This window comes from Chelonoidis abingdonii, chromosome 11, assembly GCF_003597395.2.
Source record: "Chelonoidis abingdonii isolate Lonesome George chromosome 11, CheloAbing_2.0, whole genome shotgun sequence".
Taxonomy (NCBI): domain Eukaryota; kingdom Metazoa; phylum Chordata; order Testudines; family Testudinidae; genus Chelonoidis; species Chelonoidis abingdonii.
Genome location: NC_133779.1, coordinates 55,707,562 through 55,724,499, shown reverse-complemented (window position 1 = coordinate 55,724,499; position 16,938 = coordinate 55,707,562). Strand labels below are relative to the sequence as shown.

At 58.0% G+C, this 16,938-nt stretch overlaps 1 protein-coding gene across 1 annotated transcript; it reads left to right on the top strand.

Moving 5' to 3' along the window:
- Positions 1–1,264: 1,264 nt before the first annotated feature.
- On the top strand, positions 1,265–7,900 carry SCN1B (sodium voltage-gated channel beta subunit 1). Its single transcript, XM_032769353.2, has 5 exons — positions 1,265–2,502; positions 3,637–3,803; positions 5,117–5,357; positions 6,386–6,527; positions 7,771–7,900. The coding sequence occupies exons 1-5, from the start codon at positions 2,460–2,462 to the stop codon at positions 7,835–7,837; spliced, it is 660 nt and encodes a 219-aa protein (XP_032625244.1). The 5' UTR covers positions 1,265–2,459; the 3' UTR covers positions 7,838–7,900.
- Positions 7,901–16,938: the final 9,038 nt, after the last annotated feature.

Genomic DNA, 16,938 nt, shown 5'->3' with positions numbered 1-16,938 from the left:
CGCTGCTGTTTGTCAGCTCTCCTGCCAGCATCAACCTTTGTGGCAAAACTTTTGTCTTTTTTTGGGGGGGAGGGTGTTAACACCTCAATGACAAAAGTTTTGTTTTTCACTTGCCAGTGTAGACAGCCCTCCTTCCATCCCTTATGGGATGTTCCCTCCAACCTCTGCTCTGCCAGTCCCACTCTCGAGTCAGTCAACCCCTTGCCCTGAGGCTGGATCGGGGACAGCACCACCTAGAGGGGAAAGGCCCCATCCCCTTGAGGTTCTCCTACCTTTGGAGGGTGGGAGGGAGGGAGCTGAGTGCATAGGGAGCCGGCCCCACTAGGCAGGGGGCCTGGGAGGTAGGGTGACCAGATAGCAAGTGTGAAAAATCAGGACGGGGGTCCTATATAGTAATAAGTGCCTATATAGGAAAAAAAGTCCAAAATATCGGGACTGTCTCTATAAAATCAGGACAGCTGGTCACCCTACTGGGAGGGGAGGGAGAAATGGGAGCAGTTGGATTCCTGCACATCTGACATTAGCTCTACAAATGGAGGCAGGTGCACTGGTGGGGGGAGGGGGGCAGACAGTGCCAGCACCACAGCAGCTTCCTCCTGCTCTGGCTCACCCACTGCAAAGAGCAGAGTGGCCACCCGCAGCAGAGCCCAGGGCTTGGCTAGCAGGGGCTCCAGACCAGCAGTGAGGGACACTGGCAAAGCTGGAGGGTGGGAAACCTGGGGCTGGGCTAGCAGTGGGCTGCGGGTCAGGAAGGAGGGGCACAGGGAGAGTTGGGGGGGAACCCTGGGGCTGGGCTAACGGGGCTATGGGTTGGGAGTGACAGACACCAGCAGAACTGGGAGGTCTGGGAATCCAGGGCTGGATGGGGGGCGGGGGGGTTTGCACGTGGAGAGTGAGGGGCACCGGCAGAGCTGTGGCAGAGCAGGGCTGGGCTAGCTGGGGGCTGCAGATGGGGAGTGACGGGCATAAGCACAGCTGGGATCTCAGGATCCGTCCCCCGACTCTCTCTCTGTCCGCGGCTCTGGCCCCTGCTCCCAGTGCCGCCACTGGCTCGCCCAGTCCCTGTGTGTGTCCCGGGTGGGCGGGGATCGGCCGCTGCGCCCCGCCCCGCCCCCAGCCCCATGCTCCGCGGCCTGCTGCCAGCGCGTGCTGCAATGCATCAAGTCCCCGCCCGCCCTCTGCGCCTGGCGCTTTGATTCTTTCGCAGCTGCTCGCCGCAGCCAGCCGGCTTCTCTGCAGTGCGCCGGACAGGGGCGAGCACCTGGCGCCGGCTGCATCTCCCCCTCCCCACCGGGCACAGGCTCCATTGCTCCCTCCCGACCCGACCGGGCACAGGCTCCATCGCCCTCTCCCGACTGGACACCAGCTGCATCCCCCGACCCGACCGGGCACTGGCTCCATTGCCCCCTCCCGACCAGACTGGGCACCGTCTGCATCGCCCCCTCCCGACTGGGCACTGGCTGTATCGCCCCCTCCCGACCCAACCAGGCACTGGCTCCATTGCCCCCTCCCGACCGGACCAGGCACCAGCTGCATCACCTCCTCCTTACCGGACCAGGCACCAGCTCCATCGCCCCCTCCAAACTGGGCACCAGCTCCATTACATCTTCCCTACTGGACATAGGCTCCAGCACTACCTCCAAGTCTAGTGGCGAGTGTCAAGGTCATCCCTGGGGCATCCCCAAAGTGGGTGCGATTCTTCCCCCCAAGGGAGGCGCTGGCAGGGCACCATGCCTTGATCACTATTGGGCAGCTGGCTGGGTGTGGGCAGCAAATGAGGATCTGTTGAGTGGCCAGTTTGCAGCTCTGCAGTGACACTGAGACAGCAGCTGGACCGGAACAAGCTGGGACTGTGGTGACCCCCCCACCCTGCAGGGCTCCAGGCATCCAGTCCTGACAGCACCAGTCCCACACAGAGCAAGCATGTCCCTCGTCAGCCTGACTCATTTCATGGGCTGCCAGGATCAAGGTGGCAGCAGCTGAGCTGTGGACTCTGCTCTGTGGGCCAGGAGAGCTGCATCCGGACGGGGTTGCTGTGGAGGACAAGGGACCTAGGTCTGCTGACAGCACCCCCTGCTCCCCTGTTTATGGCTCCTCCGGCCATCCCTATTGTCTGCCCTGGACTGTGGGGGTGCCCCTATCCTAGCAGTGCTGGGTCCTGGACCCACCTGGGGCATCGCGTGGCAGCAGGGGCAGCCAGGTTGTGCTAGCCTCTGCCTGGGGGAACGGGCCAGCCAGAACCAGCTGGGAGCATCCGGCCAGGACATTCCAAGACACAGGCCAGGCAGTGCAGGGCACCAAGCCCTTGGCTATAAATACCCTTTTGGAAGATTCCTGTCAGGGATCGTCTGTCCGCTGAGCACGGAGCCAGCAGGCAGGGGCAGAGGGGGACCCGCAGCACCAGCCCCACTGAGGAGCTGTCCCAGCTGGCCTGGGGCCCTGATCCCAGGGACCCCACCATGGCTCTGCTGGGCCCATCACTCCTGTTCTGTCTCATCCTTGGTGAGTGTACACTTGGGGCAGAAGATGGGGGTCTGAGGGCTGCCCAGAGAGGGGGCTCCTGGGCCCTGGGGGAAGGGGGCGCAGGGCCTGTCCCAGTGAGGATTCCCTGAGCCCTCTCCACACTGCCCCCTCAACCCCAGGACAGATTCCCTCCCCTCAGGGACAGCCTGGAGCAGGACACAGCCACTGAACTAGCCCTGAAGCATGGAGAGACATGGCCAGTTTCTGACTCCCGGTGGTGAGGAGACGGAGTAGGCAGACAGATAGACAGAGACAGATGGGGGGAAATAGAGTGCCCAGAACCATGATTCAGAGAGACAGGGCAACCTGCCTTCGCAGGGGATGATCCCTGACAGGCCCTGGGGTGACACCCAGTGACCAGGGCAGGAACCACCCTGGAAAGTTTAGATATCAGAATCCAACTGCAGTAACAGAACAAATAGCTCAGTCCTGGACCCCCTAGCTCTTCTGATGTTGCTCACTCCCAACTCACAGCCCCCTGCTAGCCCAGCCGTGGGCTCCACTCCCACCCAGTTCTGCTGGTGCCCCTCACTCCCACCCCACAGCCCCCTGCTAGCCCAGTCCTGGGTTTCCCTGCATCTCTGCCAGTGCCTCTCACTCCTGACCTGCAGTCCCCTGCTAGCCCAGCCCTGAGTGCCACCCTCACCTCTGCTGCTGCTGGTGCTCCTCACTCCCAACCCACAGCTCTGCTGGTGCACTGCCCCAAGGTAATCTGGTGCATGCTGGGGGCTGCACAGACACAGACAGACAGACACCCACAGAGCAGGTGTGATTCTGTCCAGCCAACAGTGGCTTTCCCAGGCCCTTGCCTTGATCCCCACCTCTCAGGCTGGGAGAGTGACCTGCAGCTCCCCAAGCGAGCAGGACCAGTGCAGCCCCTCAAGAACTGATTGGAGGGGAAGGGGGAGCATATGGGGGAGCCAGGGGGGTTCTGGGGTACTGAATGCCCAGATCTGGGGGTGCTGGTGGAAGGAGTGTAGATCAGGTGATGAGGGGGTGCAGATGTGGAGTGCTGGGGTGGTTCTGGGGGTGCAGATCAGTTCTGGGGATGCAGATTGGGGGACTGGGGCTGAATGGGGCTGTGTGTGACCCTTTAACACCCTCCCCACTCAGTGTCATCGTGCTGGGCAGGCTGCGTGGAGGTGGACTCCCACACCGAGGCCGTTTTTGGGATGACATTCAAGATCCTCTGCATTTCCTGCAAGAAGCGGAGCGAGACCTCGGCCGAGGCCTACACGGAGTGGTACTTCAGGGAGAAGGGCACTGACACCTTCACCAGGGTGTGTGAGGGCTGGCTGCGGGGGCTGGACTGCACTGGGGGAAGCACGGGGTACAGGAGGGGGAATCAGGTCCCTGTCCAGGGCTTTCCCTTCTCCTCCCTGTGGCTTCCCCTGCACGCAGCCTCCTCCTTCACTGCCCAGCCCAACCCCATGTGTTGTTAGACAGCGGCTGGGCCCCAGCCCAGAAGTGGCTGCATCTCAGCGTTGGTCTGTTCCAGACAGGCCCAGGTCACTAACCAGCTGCCCTGAGCTGGGTGAAGCCAGACAAGGCTAGTTGTCTGCTGGGTGCTCACTACGCTTCGCCTCCCCACCCCCAAACCCCTAGACTTCACTCCCTGCTCAGCGCTGAGGCTAGAACCCAGGAGACCTGGTTCCCAGCCCCCTGGCTCTAACCAGTAGACCCCATCCTCTTCCCAGGACGTTAGAATCTCCTATGAAAGACAGATACCACATCCATCCTTCCTCATGTCTCCCTTCACTGAATATGGAGGGGGAGGTGTCACTCCCTGCGATGCTGTGGGGCCGGGTGGGTTCGCTCTCCATGGGGCCGTGAGGGATCACTCTCCATGGGGATGGCCCCACTAGCTGCTCATGGACACGAGGGTCTCAGCCTGGCTTCCACTGTCCTAGCTCCCTCAGCAGGGTAACCTCAGAGAGCTCCCCACAGTCCTGCTCCCTGAGATGTTCCCCGCCAGGTGCTCAGCTGACCTCAGCATGGGGAGCCCCAAATGGTGATGACCTGTGAAATGCCAGAGTCCTAGCAGCCCTGCAAGGCTGGGAAGACGAGTTACATGGAGACTCACCAGAGACCTGCAGCCCCTGGCCTGCCCTGTCCACGCCAGCTCCTCACCTCACCCACAGTGCTGAGGCTGCTGTCCTGTCCCCAGCACACCACCACTACCCTCCATGGGGTTCTGGTCTGTGGCAGGCATCCCCAGTGGGTCTATGGTCTGGGACAGCCGTCCCCCGCGGGGCTGTGGTCTGTGGCAGATGACCCCTTGGGGATCTGGTCTATGACAGGCTTTGCCCATGGGGGTCTGGTCCGGGACAGATGTCCCACATGGGATTCTGGTCCAGGACAGATGTCTTCCATGGAGGTCTGGTCTGGGACAGGCTTCCCCCGTTGGCTGTGATCTGTGGCAGGCTTCTCCCATGGGGCTATGGTCTCTGGCAGGCGACCCCATGAGGGTCTGGTCTGGGACAGGTAATCCCCATGGGGCTGTGATCTGTGGCAGGTGAGCCCCATGGGGCTGTGGTCTGGGACAGGAGTCCCCTGCAGTGCATGGCCGTCCGTCTGACTTCCTTCCCCCCAGATCCTGCGTTACGACCCTGACGCGCTGCTGGAGGTGGTGGACGAGCGGTTCCAGGATCTCGTGGTGTGGAACGGCAGCAAGAACACGCGGGACCTGCAGGATCTGTCCATCTTCCTGACCAACGTGACCTACGAGCAGGCAGGCGAGTACCTGTGCCGTGTTGACCGCAACCTCACCTTCGATGGCTACGTCTACAACATCGTCATCAACAAGACCATCCACGTTGAGGTGGTGGACAAGGGTGAGTGGGTTGGGCTGCAGGCAGGGGTGGGGCCATGGGCAGGGGTGGAGTTATGTACAGAGGGTGGTGCTGCTAGGGTGACCAGAGGGTGGTGGGAAAGAGGTTCCTATATAAGACAAAGCCCTAGATATCGGGACTATCCCAATAAAATCAGGACCTCTGGTCGCCCTAGTGCCACGTACATGGGGCAGAGCCACAGGTACAGGGACATCACAGTAATGGGGGCAGGTCAACACATAGGGGTGGGGCTACCTACAGATGGTGAGGCCAGAGACATCAGGGCAAGGCCACACACAAGGCTGGGGCCATACACATTTGGTCTGCAGCCACATGGAGGGAGGGGTCTCACTCCCTGGAGTGGGCTACACACGTGGGGCATGGTCCCACGCCCTGAAAGTGGGACAGACCAGGTATGGGGGTGGCACCATGTACACAGAAGTGGAGGCATGTATATGGGGCGTTGAATCACATGGGGAGAGGGCTACATCCACGGGGAGTGAGGGCACAAGGGGGTGGAGGTACACACCAGGGGTAGAGCCACACAGAGTGGGGCTGTACACCCATCCTCACTTCAGTCCAACCTGGGCTGGTGCAGGGTGCTGCGGGACACTCAGGCCAAGCTCCCACGATGGCAGGAAGAGCTGGGCTTGGTTACTTCCCAGTGCATGCTGGGAGGCTCCATGTGCACCCCATAAATTCAGCGGGGGTGGGGCGAGCAGGGAAGAGCTAAGGGGCTAAAGGACATTGAGGCTGGACTGGGCAGGTGGCCATGGTGGTGTTGGGAGAAGTCAATTTCTGACAGCCAGAGGTGGGAGGGTTTGGGGCAACCCCCAGGAGCCAGGGGAACCTGTCCCATTGCAGACAGAGCTTGAGTTCCTGGACGGGGTGCTGAGATGGGGCTGCCTACCAGGCCAGGGCCCTGCCAGGCCTGCGAGGTGCTGGGTGCTGAGCTGGCTTCTCCAGCAAGGAGCGATGCTGGGGCAGAGGAGGGGGCTGTGGGGGAGGTCTCACCCTCTCCCCTCCCACAGCGAACCGGGACATGGCGTCCATCGTGTCAGAGATCATGATGTATGTGCTCATCGTGGTGCTCACCATCTGGCTGGTGGCTGAGATGATTTATTGCTACAAGAAGATTGCGGCAGCCACGGAGGCAGCTGCACAGGAGAATGCGTGAGTTCAGGGAGCTGGAGGGGCTCAGAGAAGCAGGTGGGGGCTGGGGTAGGCAGGACCCAGGTGGGGACTGCCTGGGAACAGGCTGGCTGTGCTAAGGTGAACAGGTGTCCAGTTTTCGACCAGAACACCTGGTTGAAAAGGGACTTTGGCGCCAGGGCCAGATTCAGGGTTATTGCCGCCCCAAGAAGCGAAAAGAAAAACCCGATCACAATCTGCAGCTCTACGCCACCACTTCCGTCTTCGGCGGCAATTCAGTGGCTGGTCCTTCACCCCTCACTGTTGGCCTCCCCAAGCAGCTGCTTGCTGGGCTGGTGCCTGGAGCCGGACTTGCCTGGCGCTGTGGTCAGCACCGCCAACTGGGCTGTTAAAAGTCCAATGCTGCAGGGCTAAGGCAGGCTAGTCCCTACCTGTCCTGGCTCCACGCTGCACCCCGGAAGCAGCTAGCAGGTCCAGCTCTTAGACGGGGAGGCCACGGGGCTCCGTGCGCTGCCCCCACCCCCAGATTGTTTCTGCACTCCCATTGGCCATGGTCAATGGGAGCTGTGGGGTGGTGCCTGCAGGCGAGAGCAGCACGCAGAGCCTCGTGGCCGCCCCCCGCGTAGAAACTGGACCTGCTGGTTGCTTCTGGGGTAAGTGCGAAGCCGGGACAAGCAGGAAGCCTGCCTTGCCTGCCTGCTGCACTGCTTACTGAGAGCCACAGGAGGTAAGCCCACACCCCAACCCTCAGCCCTGAGCCCCCCCAACCTGGAGCCTCCTCCTGCACCCCAAGCCCCTCATCCCCAGCTCCACCACAGAGCCCCGTGCCCTCAGATGGAGCCTTTACCCCCCTGTACCCCAACCCCCTGCCCCAACTCAGAACTCCCTCCAATACCCTGAAGACCACCCCCCACACACACACACTCCAAACATCCCTGGCCCAACCCCAGAGCCTGCACCCCCAGATGGAGTCCTCTTCCTCCTTGCACCCCAACCCCCTGCTGCAACCCGCAGCCCCCTCCTGCACCCTGAAGCCCTCATCCCCAGCCCAGAGCCCTCACCCCCTCCTGCACCCCAACCTCCTGCCCCAACCCAATGAAAGTGAGTGAGGGTAGGGGAGAGTGAGCCATGGAGGGAGGGGGAATGTAGTGAGTGGGGGACAGGGCTTCAGGAAGGGGCGGGTCTAGGGTATTCAGCTTTGTGCGTTGGCGACCCTAGAGTAGGCAGTGAGTGGCAGGCTGTCCTCACCCCCATCTCTCCACAGCTCCGAGTACCTGGCCATCACGTCAGAGAGCAAGGAGAACTGTGCCGGGGTGCAGGTGGCGGAATAGTCCTTGGGGGCCATCCGCAAGCCTGGGGGACCTCGTGTGGCCGGGTAAGTCCAGATGGGCGGGAGCCCTGGGGGGTCGCCCTGGCCCACAGGATTTGGTGCTACCCTGCATCCTTCCATCAGATTCTGCCTTGCTGCCACCCCAGCACCAACTGCCTCTGCCAGCCCCATGGCCCCTCCCTTTCTTGGTAGGGACACAAGCACTCCCTGCATGCACCATACCGCTGTGCTTTGTGTCCCTGTCCTGCGGGCCAGAGCCAGGAAAGAACCCAGCCCCCATGCTCCAACCATTAGACCTCACTTCTCTCCCAGAGCCAGGAAAGCACCCAGGAGTCCTGGCTCCCAGCCTCCCCTGCTCCAACTACTAGATCCCCACTCCTCTCCCAGAGCCAGGAGAGCACTCAGGAGTCCTGGCTCCTGGTCTAACCACTAGACCCCACTCCTTTCTCTATCTCAACTACAATTTGTTGTAACACAGCATCACATCCTGCTCCCATGGTGGACCCCAGAGAGGATAACAGCCCGCTACTGCTAGCAGCAGTGAGGTTCTCCTTTGGTTGCAGGGGCTGTGGTCAGGGTGGCCTGGTTTTGAGTGACATTGTTTGTTGCAGGCCTGAGGTAACAGCAAGGAACGAATGAAGCACGAGGGGAGTGATTCAAGATGGGGCACACCCCAGAGAGTGCCCCCCAGCTGGCTCCCCCACACACCCTGCACACCTGGGATTGCCCCAAACAAAGCATGTTGTTCTAAATCCTAGCACTTGCTCTTCCAGCCCACAGGGGATGGGCAGTGGGCACCTTACTCTTTTTGACACATCCCTTCTCATGATGAGCGAGGCTGCCCCTGCCACAATGCATGATGGGGGAAGCAACATGGCCACTGCTCATGCAATGCAAAGCTTGGCCTTGGCCTGCTCGAACCCCCCCCCCCCCCCCAACACACACACCCCATGAGATTCCGGAGACTACCCCCCCCCCCCCGACCCCCCCCGCCTCTGGGCACTGCACTCGCGCTTTCTGGTTTGCACATTTCGCGCTTCAGGTTGTTTTGGTTACTTCATTGCCAGCATGTTCTGATTCTGAGGAGCGGGGGCTTGACGTGGGACACAGGGAGGAAAGGGCATCAGAGCCCCAAACAGCTGCCAGCCTGGTCCCAAGTTACCAGCGCAAAGCATCAGCCTCTCAGGGACTTGGGTGAGGCCTCCAGGCTGGCTGCCCAGTGGGTTCCTAGGCCTGAGACAGACTCGAAGTGGTGTCCAGGACGCTTGCATACTGGGATCCCATGGTCCCAGCCACATGAGAGGATGGGGGATGCCTCCAAGATGGCTGCCCAATGGGTCCAAACTTGGCCACACCCAAGGCACCATGGAAATGGGGGAAATGTCCAAGATGGCTGCCAATGAGTCCTGAGGCCCCACCCCAAGGCTGAGCCAGGCATACACGATGGCTGCCTTCAGGACCCCAGGCACGTTCACTGAAGGAGCTCGTGTTTCCATTCACCCCATTGCCCCAGGGGGCTGCTTCACAGACTCCCAGAGCAGACTCCCCTGGGTCCCCCACCCTTCATCCCCTCCCAACAGCCAAGGCATGGCAGGCAGGGATGGGCTAGAGTTCCTGGCACTCAGACAGCTCCTCCCATAGTGGGGGGGTGGGGAGGCTGAACTCTGAGGGATCTGCTAGACCTCAGCCTTCCAAGGGGCGCAGCAGACTCTACCCCCTCCCCTCATGCACTGACACCAGCGATACCAGCTACCCCCATGCCATCCAGCCCCCCCATACAATATCCCCCAGTGCCATATCCTCCCATGCCAGCCACTCTTCCATGCCATCCAGCACCCCCCAGTGCCATAACCCCCAATGCCATCCAGCCATATTTCCTGTGCCTGCTAGCCATACCCCCCCATCCTCCCCATGCCACCCCACTCCCCAATGTCATGTCTGCCTCAGTCCCCCAGGCCCAGGGGACCCATCGCCCCAACACAGCCACTCTGGGCTCTTCAGGGAATACAGCTGAGTGGCTCCTGGACCCTCCTCCTCCGAACCTTGGACAAGTCCTGAGGACCCACCTGTCACTGTGCCATAGGGGCTGTTCATGGAATAAAAAGACTGGATTTCATCCTGCACTCACAGTGTGATTCCTGGGGTGGGGTGGTGGGGCTTGGAGAGGAATAGAGGTGGGGGTGCGGTATGGGTGTGATGGGTTGTCAACCCCCTCCCCAGAGTGCAGTCTGGGTGCTGTGGGAATCGCTGTGCCCCCCAACCCACCAGCTGGGCAGGCCTCTCACACTGCTTTGTAGAGAGTCAGCCAGCCTCTCCAGGCCTTGTTATCACCCAACTTGACAGCAGGTTGTGCCGCACACCCAACTGAAAAAGCAGCAGAGAATCCTGTGGCACCTTATAGACTAACAGACGTTTTGGAGCGTGAGCTTTCGTGGGTGAATACCCACTTTCTCAGACGCAGGTAGTGGAGATTTCCAGGGGTAGGTATATATATGCTAGCAAGCGTTAGGACTACTCGAAGTTAGTTTCAAGTCATGGAAGGCATGGGGCTTCTGTTACTAGCGTGAGGTGGTGAAAACCAAGGGAGGACGAAAACTGAGTTCTGGTTATGATCTCCGTTTCACGAGTCTTTGGTTTAGCTCCTGCTGATGGTTGTCATATGCCACTAGAGCTGAGGCTCAAGCAGTTCTCTCTTTGAAGCTCGGGTCCTGAAGTTTTTGGCTGCGGATTGGTCAGTGTAAGGTCTGTTTGATAGTGTAGGCAGGGAGGTTTCAAGTGCTTCTCCTTACAGGTTTTTGTATATTGCAATTCACTGATCATTCGTGATTTTGTTGTCATTTTATCCTTTTCTGTAGTGGACTGGTCCATTTTGGCCGATGTACATAGCCAGCAGGGGCAGTTGCTGGCGTATGATAGGCGTTATATATTACATTGGGTGGACGTGCAGGTGATGATGAACCAGTGATGGTGTGGCTGATCTGGTTAGGTCCTGTGATGGTGTCGCTGGTGTAGATATGTGGGCAGAGTTGGCATCGAGGTTGGTTGCATGGATTGGTTCCTGAGGTAGAGTTACTATGGTGCGGAGTGGAGTTGCTGGTGAGAATACGTTTCAGGTTGGCGGGTTGTCTGTGGGCAAGGATTGGCCTGCCACCCAAGGCCTGTGAAAGTTTGGGATCATTGTCCACCCAACTGAGCTACCTGAGTGTTTTACCTAAACCAGTCAAGGACAGGCGGACGACAACAGACAATTTCCCAGCTTCCCAGCCTTTCATCCTCACTGGAATATAAACCCAGTTGTCACGGACTCACAGATCATGCCCATGCATGGCCCTGTGCGGTCCGTGGGGGAGGGGTGCCCCTTTCAGTGAGACAGCCCTTCTCGGGGGTCCACTTTCTCTTGTGGTTAGGCCCCTCCACCTCCTGGAGCAGCACCTCCCTGAGCCTTAGCACATCTGTTTCTCACCATGGGCCCCCTCAGGGAGTCCATGCGCTCTGGACACCCCGCACCTCTGGGCCTCCTCACTCCCGAAGGGGTTGATGCAGCCCTGGTCTCTAGACCAGAGTGACTCTCAGCCAGCATAAAAGAGGAGGTTTTATTGAAAGTTGAACACAGTACAGGAAACTCTCAGGGCCTCAAGCCTGGCCTCCCTCAATAGAGCATAGCCCAGTCCCCCTGCATCCAGGTCAGCTCTGCTTACTCCCCATCTCCAGCCCCGAGCCCCGCTGTTTCTCAGATGGGCCTCTGATATCCCCGCCCCCAAGCCCCACTTCTGTCCATTGTCTTCTCTCCAGGTAAATAGGGTCATAAACCAGGCAGGCCTGGGTCTCCTCTCCTCTCAGCCCTCCTCTGGCCCCCTCTGGCTGGAACTGGCTGGTCAGGTCACCGGGGTCCTCTCTTTGCAGCCCATTGTCCTCCCACTGGCCAGAACCAGCTGTGACTCATGAGCTGCATCTCTAGGTCACCACGTCACCAGTTGCTGGGGTCTCCATCCTCCAGGCCATCGGCCAGGGTCCCAAGTTTCCTCTCTGGTCCTCTGTAACAAACTCCCTCTCCCCTCACCTCATTAAACCAGTAACACCTGGGGACACTGAGTCCCCATCCCTCTGCATGCAACCCACTGGAAAACATAAGAAAACCCCCCATTTCGTCAAATTTCTCCCCGCTTCGTGGCTGAACGGAGCAGGGTCACTTAGCCAGTGACCTGGGGAAGTTCAGGGCCCTCGTCCCATGATAAAGCATCAGCTATAACATTGGCACTTCCCTCACATGAACCACCTCCATGTCATACCCCTAGAGGAGCAGGCTCCATCTCAGCAACTTGGCATTAGCACCTTTCATTTCATGTAGCCACGTCAGGGGTGAATGGTGAAGTGCTGCCCAAATAGATATGGCTGCAGTTTTTTGAGGGCCCACACCATGGCCAGACATGCCTTCTCTATGGCCACATAGTGCTGCTCCCAAGGTAGCAGCTTCTTGCTCAGGTACACAATGGGGTGTCTTCCCCCCCCTTAGTGTCAGTTTGCATCAGCACCGCCCCCAACCCTGTGTCTGAGGTGTCAGTGAACACCAGGAAGGTTTGTTAAAATCCAAGTTTACCAGCACCCGGCCCTGGATAAGTGCCCCCCTCAGTGCACAGTGAGTCGTCTGGCACTGCTAGGTCCAGACCACCTTCTCTGGCCTTCCCCTCCTGCACAGCTCCATAAGGAGAGCTGCCAGGGAGCTGAAGTGGGACACAAATCTCTGGTAGTAGCCTGCCATCCCAATGAAAGCCTGGACTTGCTTCTTAGTCTGGGGAGCTGGCCAATCCTGGATTGCCTCCATCTTGGCTGGCTCCAGCTTCAGTTGGTGGCCCCCCCCGCTCACCTTGTGGCCCAGGAGGTATGACACCTCCGACACACCCCCCCCCTTCCACTTTTCAGCTTTTATGGTCAGTCCTGCATCCTGGAAGCGGCCCAGCACCCTCTTCATCTGGGACACATGTTCTTCCCAGGTCTGGCTAAAGACACAGATATCGTCAATATACGCCAGAGCAAAGTCCTCCATCCCCCTTAACAGCTGATTCACCAGGCACTGGAAGGTGGTAGGTGCCCCCTTGAAATTGAAAGGCAGGACCAGGAACTCGAAGAGCCCTATTGGAGTGATGAAGGCAGACTTCATCCTGGCCTCCAGGTCCAAAGGCAGCTGCCCTTAGCCTTTGGTAAGATCCATGGTAGTGAGGTACCAGGCGCCCCTCAACTTGTCTAGGATCTCATCGATTCTAGGCATGGGGTGGGCACTGGACACAGTGATGGCATTGAGCTTCCAATAATCCACACAGAACTGAATTGACCTGTCCTTCCTGGGAACCAGCACCACCAGCGTGGCCTAGGGGCTGGCGGATGGCTGGATCACCCCTAAAGTCAGCATATCCCCAACCTCTCTCTACAGGACCTGGGATGTTTTCCCAATGACCCTGAATGGAGAACACCTGATGGGGGAATTGGTTCCCATCTCCACCCGGTGGACAGCCAGGTTAGTGAGCCCAGGCAGCTTGGAGAACAACTGCCGGTATGAATGCAGCACCTCTCTGATCTCTGCCTGCTGGGCAGGGGTTAGCTGGTCTGAATGGGGAATTGATTCTAGCGAGGGTTTAGCCCCAGCCTAAGGGAGGCATCCTACCTCTCCCTTCTCCTCCCACTGCCCACACACAGCCAGCACCAACTTCTCCCTGTCCCAGTACGGTTTCATCATGTTGACATGATACACCCGGTGGCTGTGTGCCCGGCTGGACAGTTCCACTACATAGTTCACCTTGTTTAGCTGTCTGATGACCTTGAAGAGGCCGTCCCAGGCAGCTTGCAGCTTATTCCTCCTCACGGGGATGAGGAGCATGACCTGGTCCCCGATAGCATAGGCGTGGGCACATGCTGAGCGGTCGTACAAGACCTTCTGCTTCCTTTGGGCCCTTGCTACGTTTTCCCTAGCTAAGCCCATGAGCTCCACGAGCTTTTCCTAGAAAGCCAGTACCACTAATTCCCTGTTGGGATGAGGGCAAGTGTTCCCTCCCACTTGCCCTCATCAAGTCCAGGGGTTCCCTCACCTTCCTACTGTACAGCAACTCGAAAAGGGAGAACTTTGTGGATTCCTGGGGGACTTCCCTATATGCGAACAGCAGGTAGGGTAAATACTTGTCCCAGTCCTGTGGATGCTGGTCCATAAAGGTTTTCAGCATCCTCTTTAGGGTCCCATTGAATCTCTCCACCAACCCGTTGAACTGAGAGTAGTAGGCTGAGCCCCAGGTCTGTCGGAAACCCACACTTCTCCTACAAGCACTGGAGCAAGGTTGACATGAAGTTCGACCTCTGGTCTGTAAGAACCTCCTTGGGAACCCCACTCTGCTGAAGATGGTCACGGTGTCTGCCTTGATAGAGGACAAGGCCACTGCGTCGAGGTAACGCATAGTGAAATCCACTACCACCAGGATGTAGATCTTCCCTGCCCGGGTCACTCTGCTGAAGGGCCCAACTATGTCCACAGCCACCTTCTGAAAAGGCTCCTTTACGATGGGCAAGGTCTCAGTGGTGCTTTACCTCTGTCCTGGGCCTTCCCCACAGTCTGACAGCGGTCACATGACCTGCAATACTGTCATACAGCATCAAAGACCCCAGGCCAGTAAAAGTGCTGCTGAAGCAGCCTTTGCCTGGTGTGTCAGATGCCCTGACAGGGGGATATTATGGGCCAAGTACAACAGTTTGCAGCAGTACTTCTGGGGAACCACCAACTGCCTCCTGCCTTTCCAAAGTTCATTTTGCCCTGAACCAGCCCATTCCAGGTACAGGAATCCGTTTTCCCACAAGAACTGCTCCCTGCGGTCCTCCCCCTGGGATCCTGCACCGCTGTGGCCTGCCAGGGCCCTCATTTTCTCCAAGGACGGAGCCACCTGCAGCTCCATTTGGAATTCAGTTGCTAGGTCTGAGGATACAGCCCTGTCTGGTGATGCCTCAGTTTCCCCAACTTAGGACAGAGGCTCCAGCCCAGCCCTGTCGAGCCCTACCCTAGGTGCTTCGCCCCCTCCCCCCGGGAGGTCCCACGACCCTCACTGGCTCTGGCTCTGAGTAACGACGAGGGCACTCCAAGTGCCATCCGGCCAGTTCTCCAAGTCATTACCCATTAGCACCTCGGTAGGCAGGTGACTTGTGCACCCCTCGCCTCCAGTTTTATGCCCCACTCTATAACAAGGATGTGGAAAAATTGGAAACAGTCCAACAAAAATGATTGAGGAGAGGCTGAGGGAACTGGGATTGTTTAGTCTGCAAAAGAGACGAATGAGGTGGGATTTGATAGCTGCTTTCAACTACCTGAAAGGGGGCTCCAAAGCGGACAGATCTAGACTGTTCTCAGTGGTAGCAGATGACAGATCATCTGGTTGATCTCAAGTTGCAATGGGGAGGTTTAGCTTGGATATTAGGAAAACTTTTTCACTAGGGGGGTGGTGAAGCACTGGAATGGGTTAGCTAGGGAGGTGGCGGAATCACCTCCCTTAGAGGTTTTTGACACCAGGCTGGACAAAGCCCTGGCTGGAATGATTTAGTTGGGAATTAGTCCTGTTATGAGCAGGGGATTGGACTAGGTGACTTCCTGAGTTCCCTTCCAATTTTGATGGTCTATGATCCTAGGAGTCTATAACATGCCCAGCTGGCTACACACTCTTGTTCCTGTCGCTTTCCACGGATGAACAAAGGGGTTTCTGCCTCTCCAATTTGTCTTCAGCTAGTTTAAGAGGAGGTGTTTACACCACCAAGAGGTGCCTGAAAGAAACTGGAACAAAGGACAGTAATTACAGGGGTGTGTGCATTTTTGCTGAACCCAGACTAGGAAGGAAGGAGTCCAGTCTGTGAAAGAAGCTTATTGGAATATATCAGCTATTTCATCTTTAATGAGTTTCTTAGTGTATTAGGGTTAGACTTTTGTGTTTTGTTTCATTTTGCTTGGTGATGTACTTTGTTCTGTCTGTTATTATTATTAAATCCCTCCTTTTATATTAAAGAACATCACTTTTGCTTATTATTTAACCCAGAGTAAATAATTAATACCTGGGGAGCAAACAGCTGTGCATACCTTTCTATCGGTGTTAAAAGGGTGGACAATTTATGTGTAGCTGTATAAACATTATACAGAATAAAACGGATTTGTCTGGATACCATTGAGAGCTGGGCATCTAGCTTGCTAAGACGTTTTCAGTTAAGTCTGCTTCTTTGGGGCACGTGGCTCAGATCTAGGTCCATGTTGGAGCAGACGGGCATGTCCGGCTTGACAAAGTAGGGTTCTAGAGGCCCAAAATGGCAGAGAAAATGAGCTCAGGGGTAGTCTCAGCCCATCATGTGACAGTCCCAAGGCAGTTTCTGTGATCGAGCTTGTTATACCTGGTAGCAAGCACATTTCAACCCTTGGGATCAGCACCAGCTCTGGAGTTTTCACCTCCTTTTTTATTTGCTGCACTGCTATCCAGTCAGGCATCAGTGTTCAGGATAAGCCCTCTTTTTATGACCAGCTATGGGCACTACCAACCATGCGCTTTCCCCAGCCCCAGTGGCCACAGTGGGACTCCTTGGAGAGTCTATAGGGACCATGCTTCTCGGGCATCTAGCGTCTCCGACCGAGAATCAATAAGATAGTTTCATTCAGCCTCTGTGTTCAGTGCCCCAGAACCTCGAGCGGATATTTTTGAGGAGCAGGTGGCCAGACTAGAAGGGGAGGCGCTGATCCATGGCCCACTGGTAGTGGGTAGACATTGCTGCGGAGGATGGCGAGGTGATGACTGGCAGCAGGGCCGGCGCTACCCTTTAGGGAGCCTAGGCAATCCACTAGGGCGCCAGGATTATTCGGGGGCGGCATTTTGCCGGGGGGAGGGGGGGGCAGGCGGCTCCGGTTGACCTGCCGCAGTCATGCCTGCAGAAGGTCAGCTGCTTGGGCAGCTCAGGTGGACCCCACCCGCAGGCACGACTGTGGCAGCTCCACTGAAGCCACGGACCCACGGACCCTCCGCAGGAATGATTGCAGCAACTCCACCGGAGCCGCTGGATCAGCGCGGGGGGCGGCGAAATGGTCGTGCGCCTAGGGCT

Coding starts and splice junctions, on each gene's coding strand:
- SCN1B (XM_032769353.2), top strand. CDS start 2,460: ATGGCTCTGCTGGGCCCATCACTCCTGTTCTGTCTCATCCTTG. Junction 3,804..5,116: donor GCACTGACACCTTCACCAGG/GTGTGTGAGGGC, acceptor CCTTCCCCCCAG/ATCCTGCGTTACGACCCTGA. Junction 5,358..6,385: donor CGTTGAGGTGGTGGACAAGG/GTGAGTGGGTTG, acceptor CCCCTCCCACAG/CGAACCGGGACATGGCGTCC.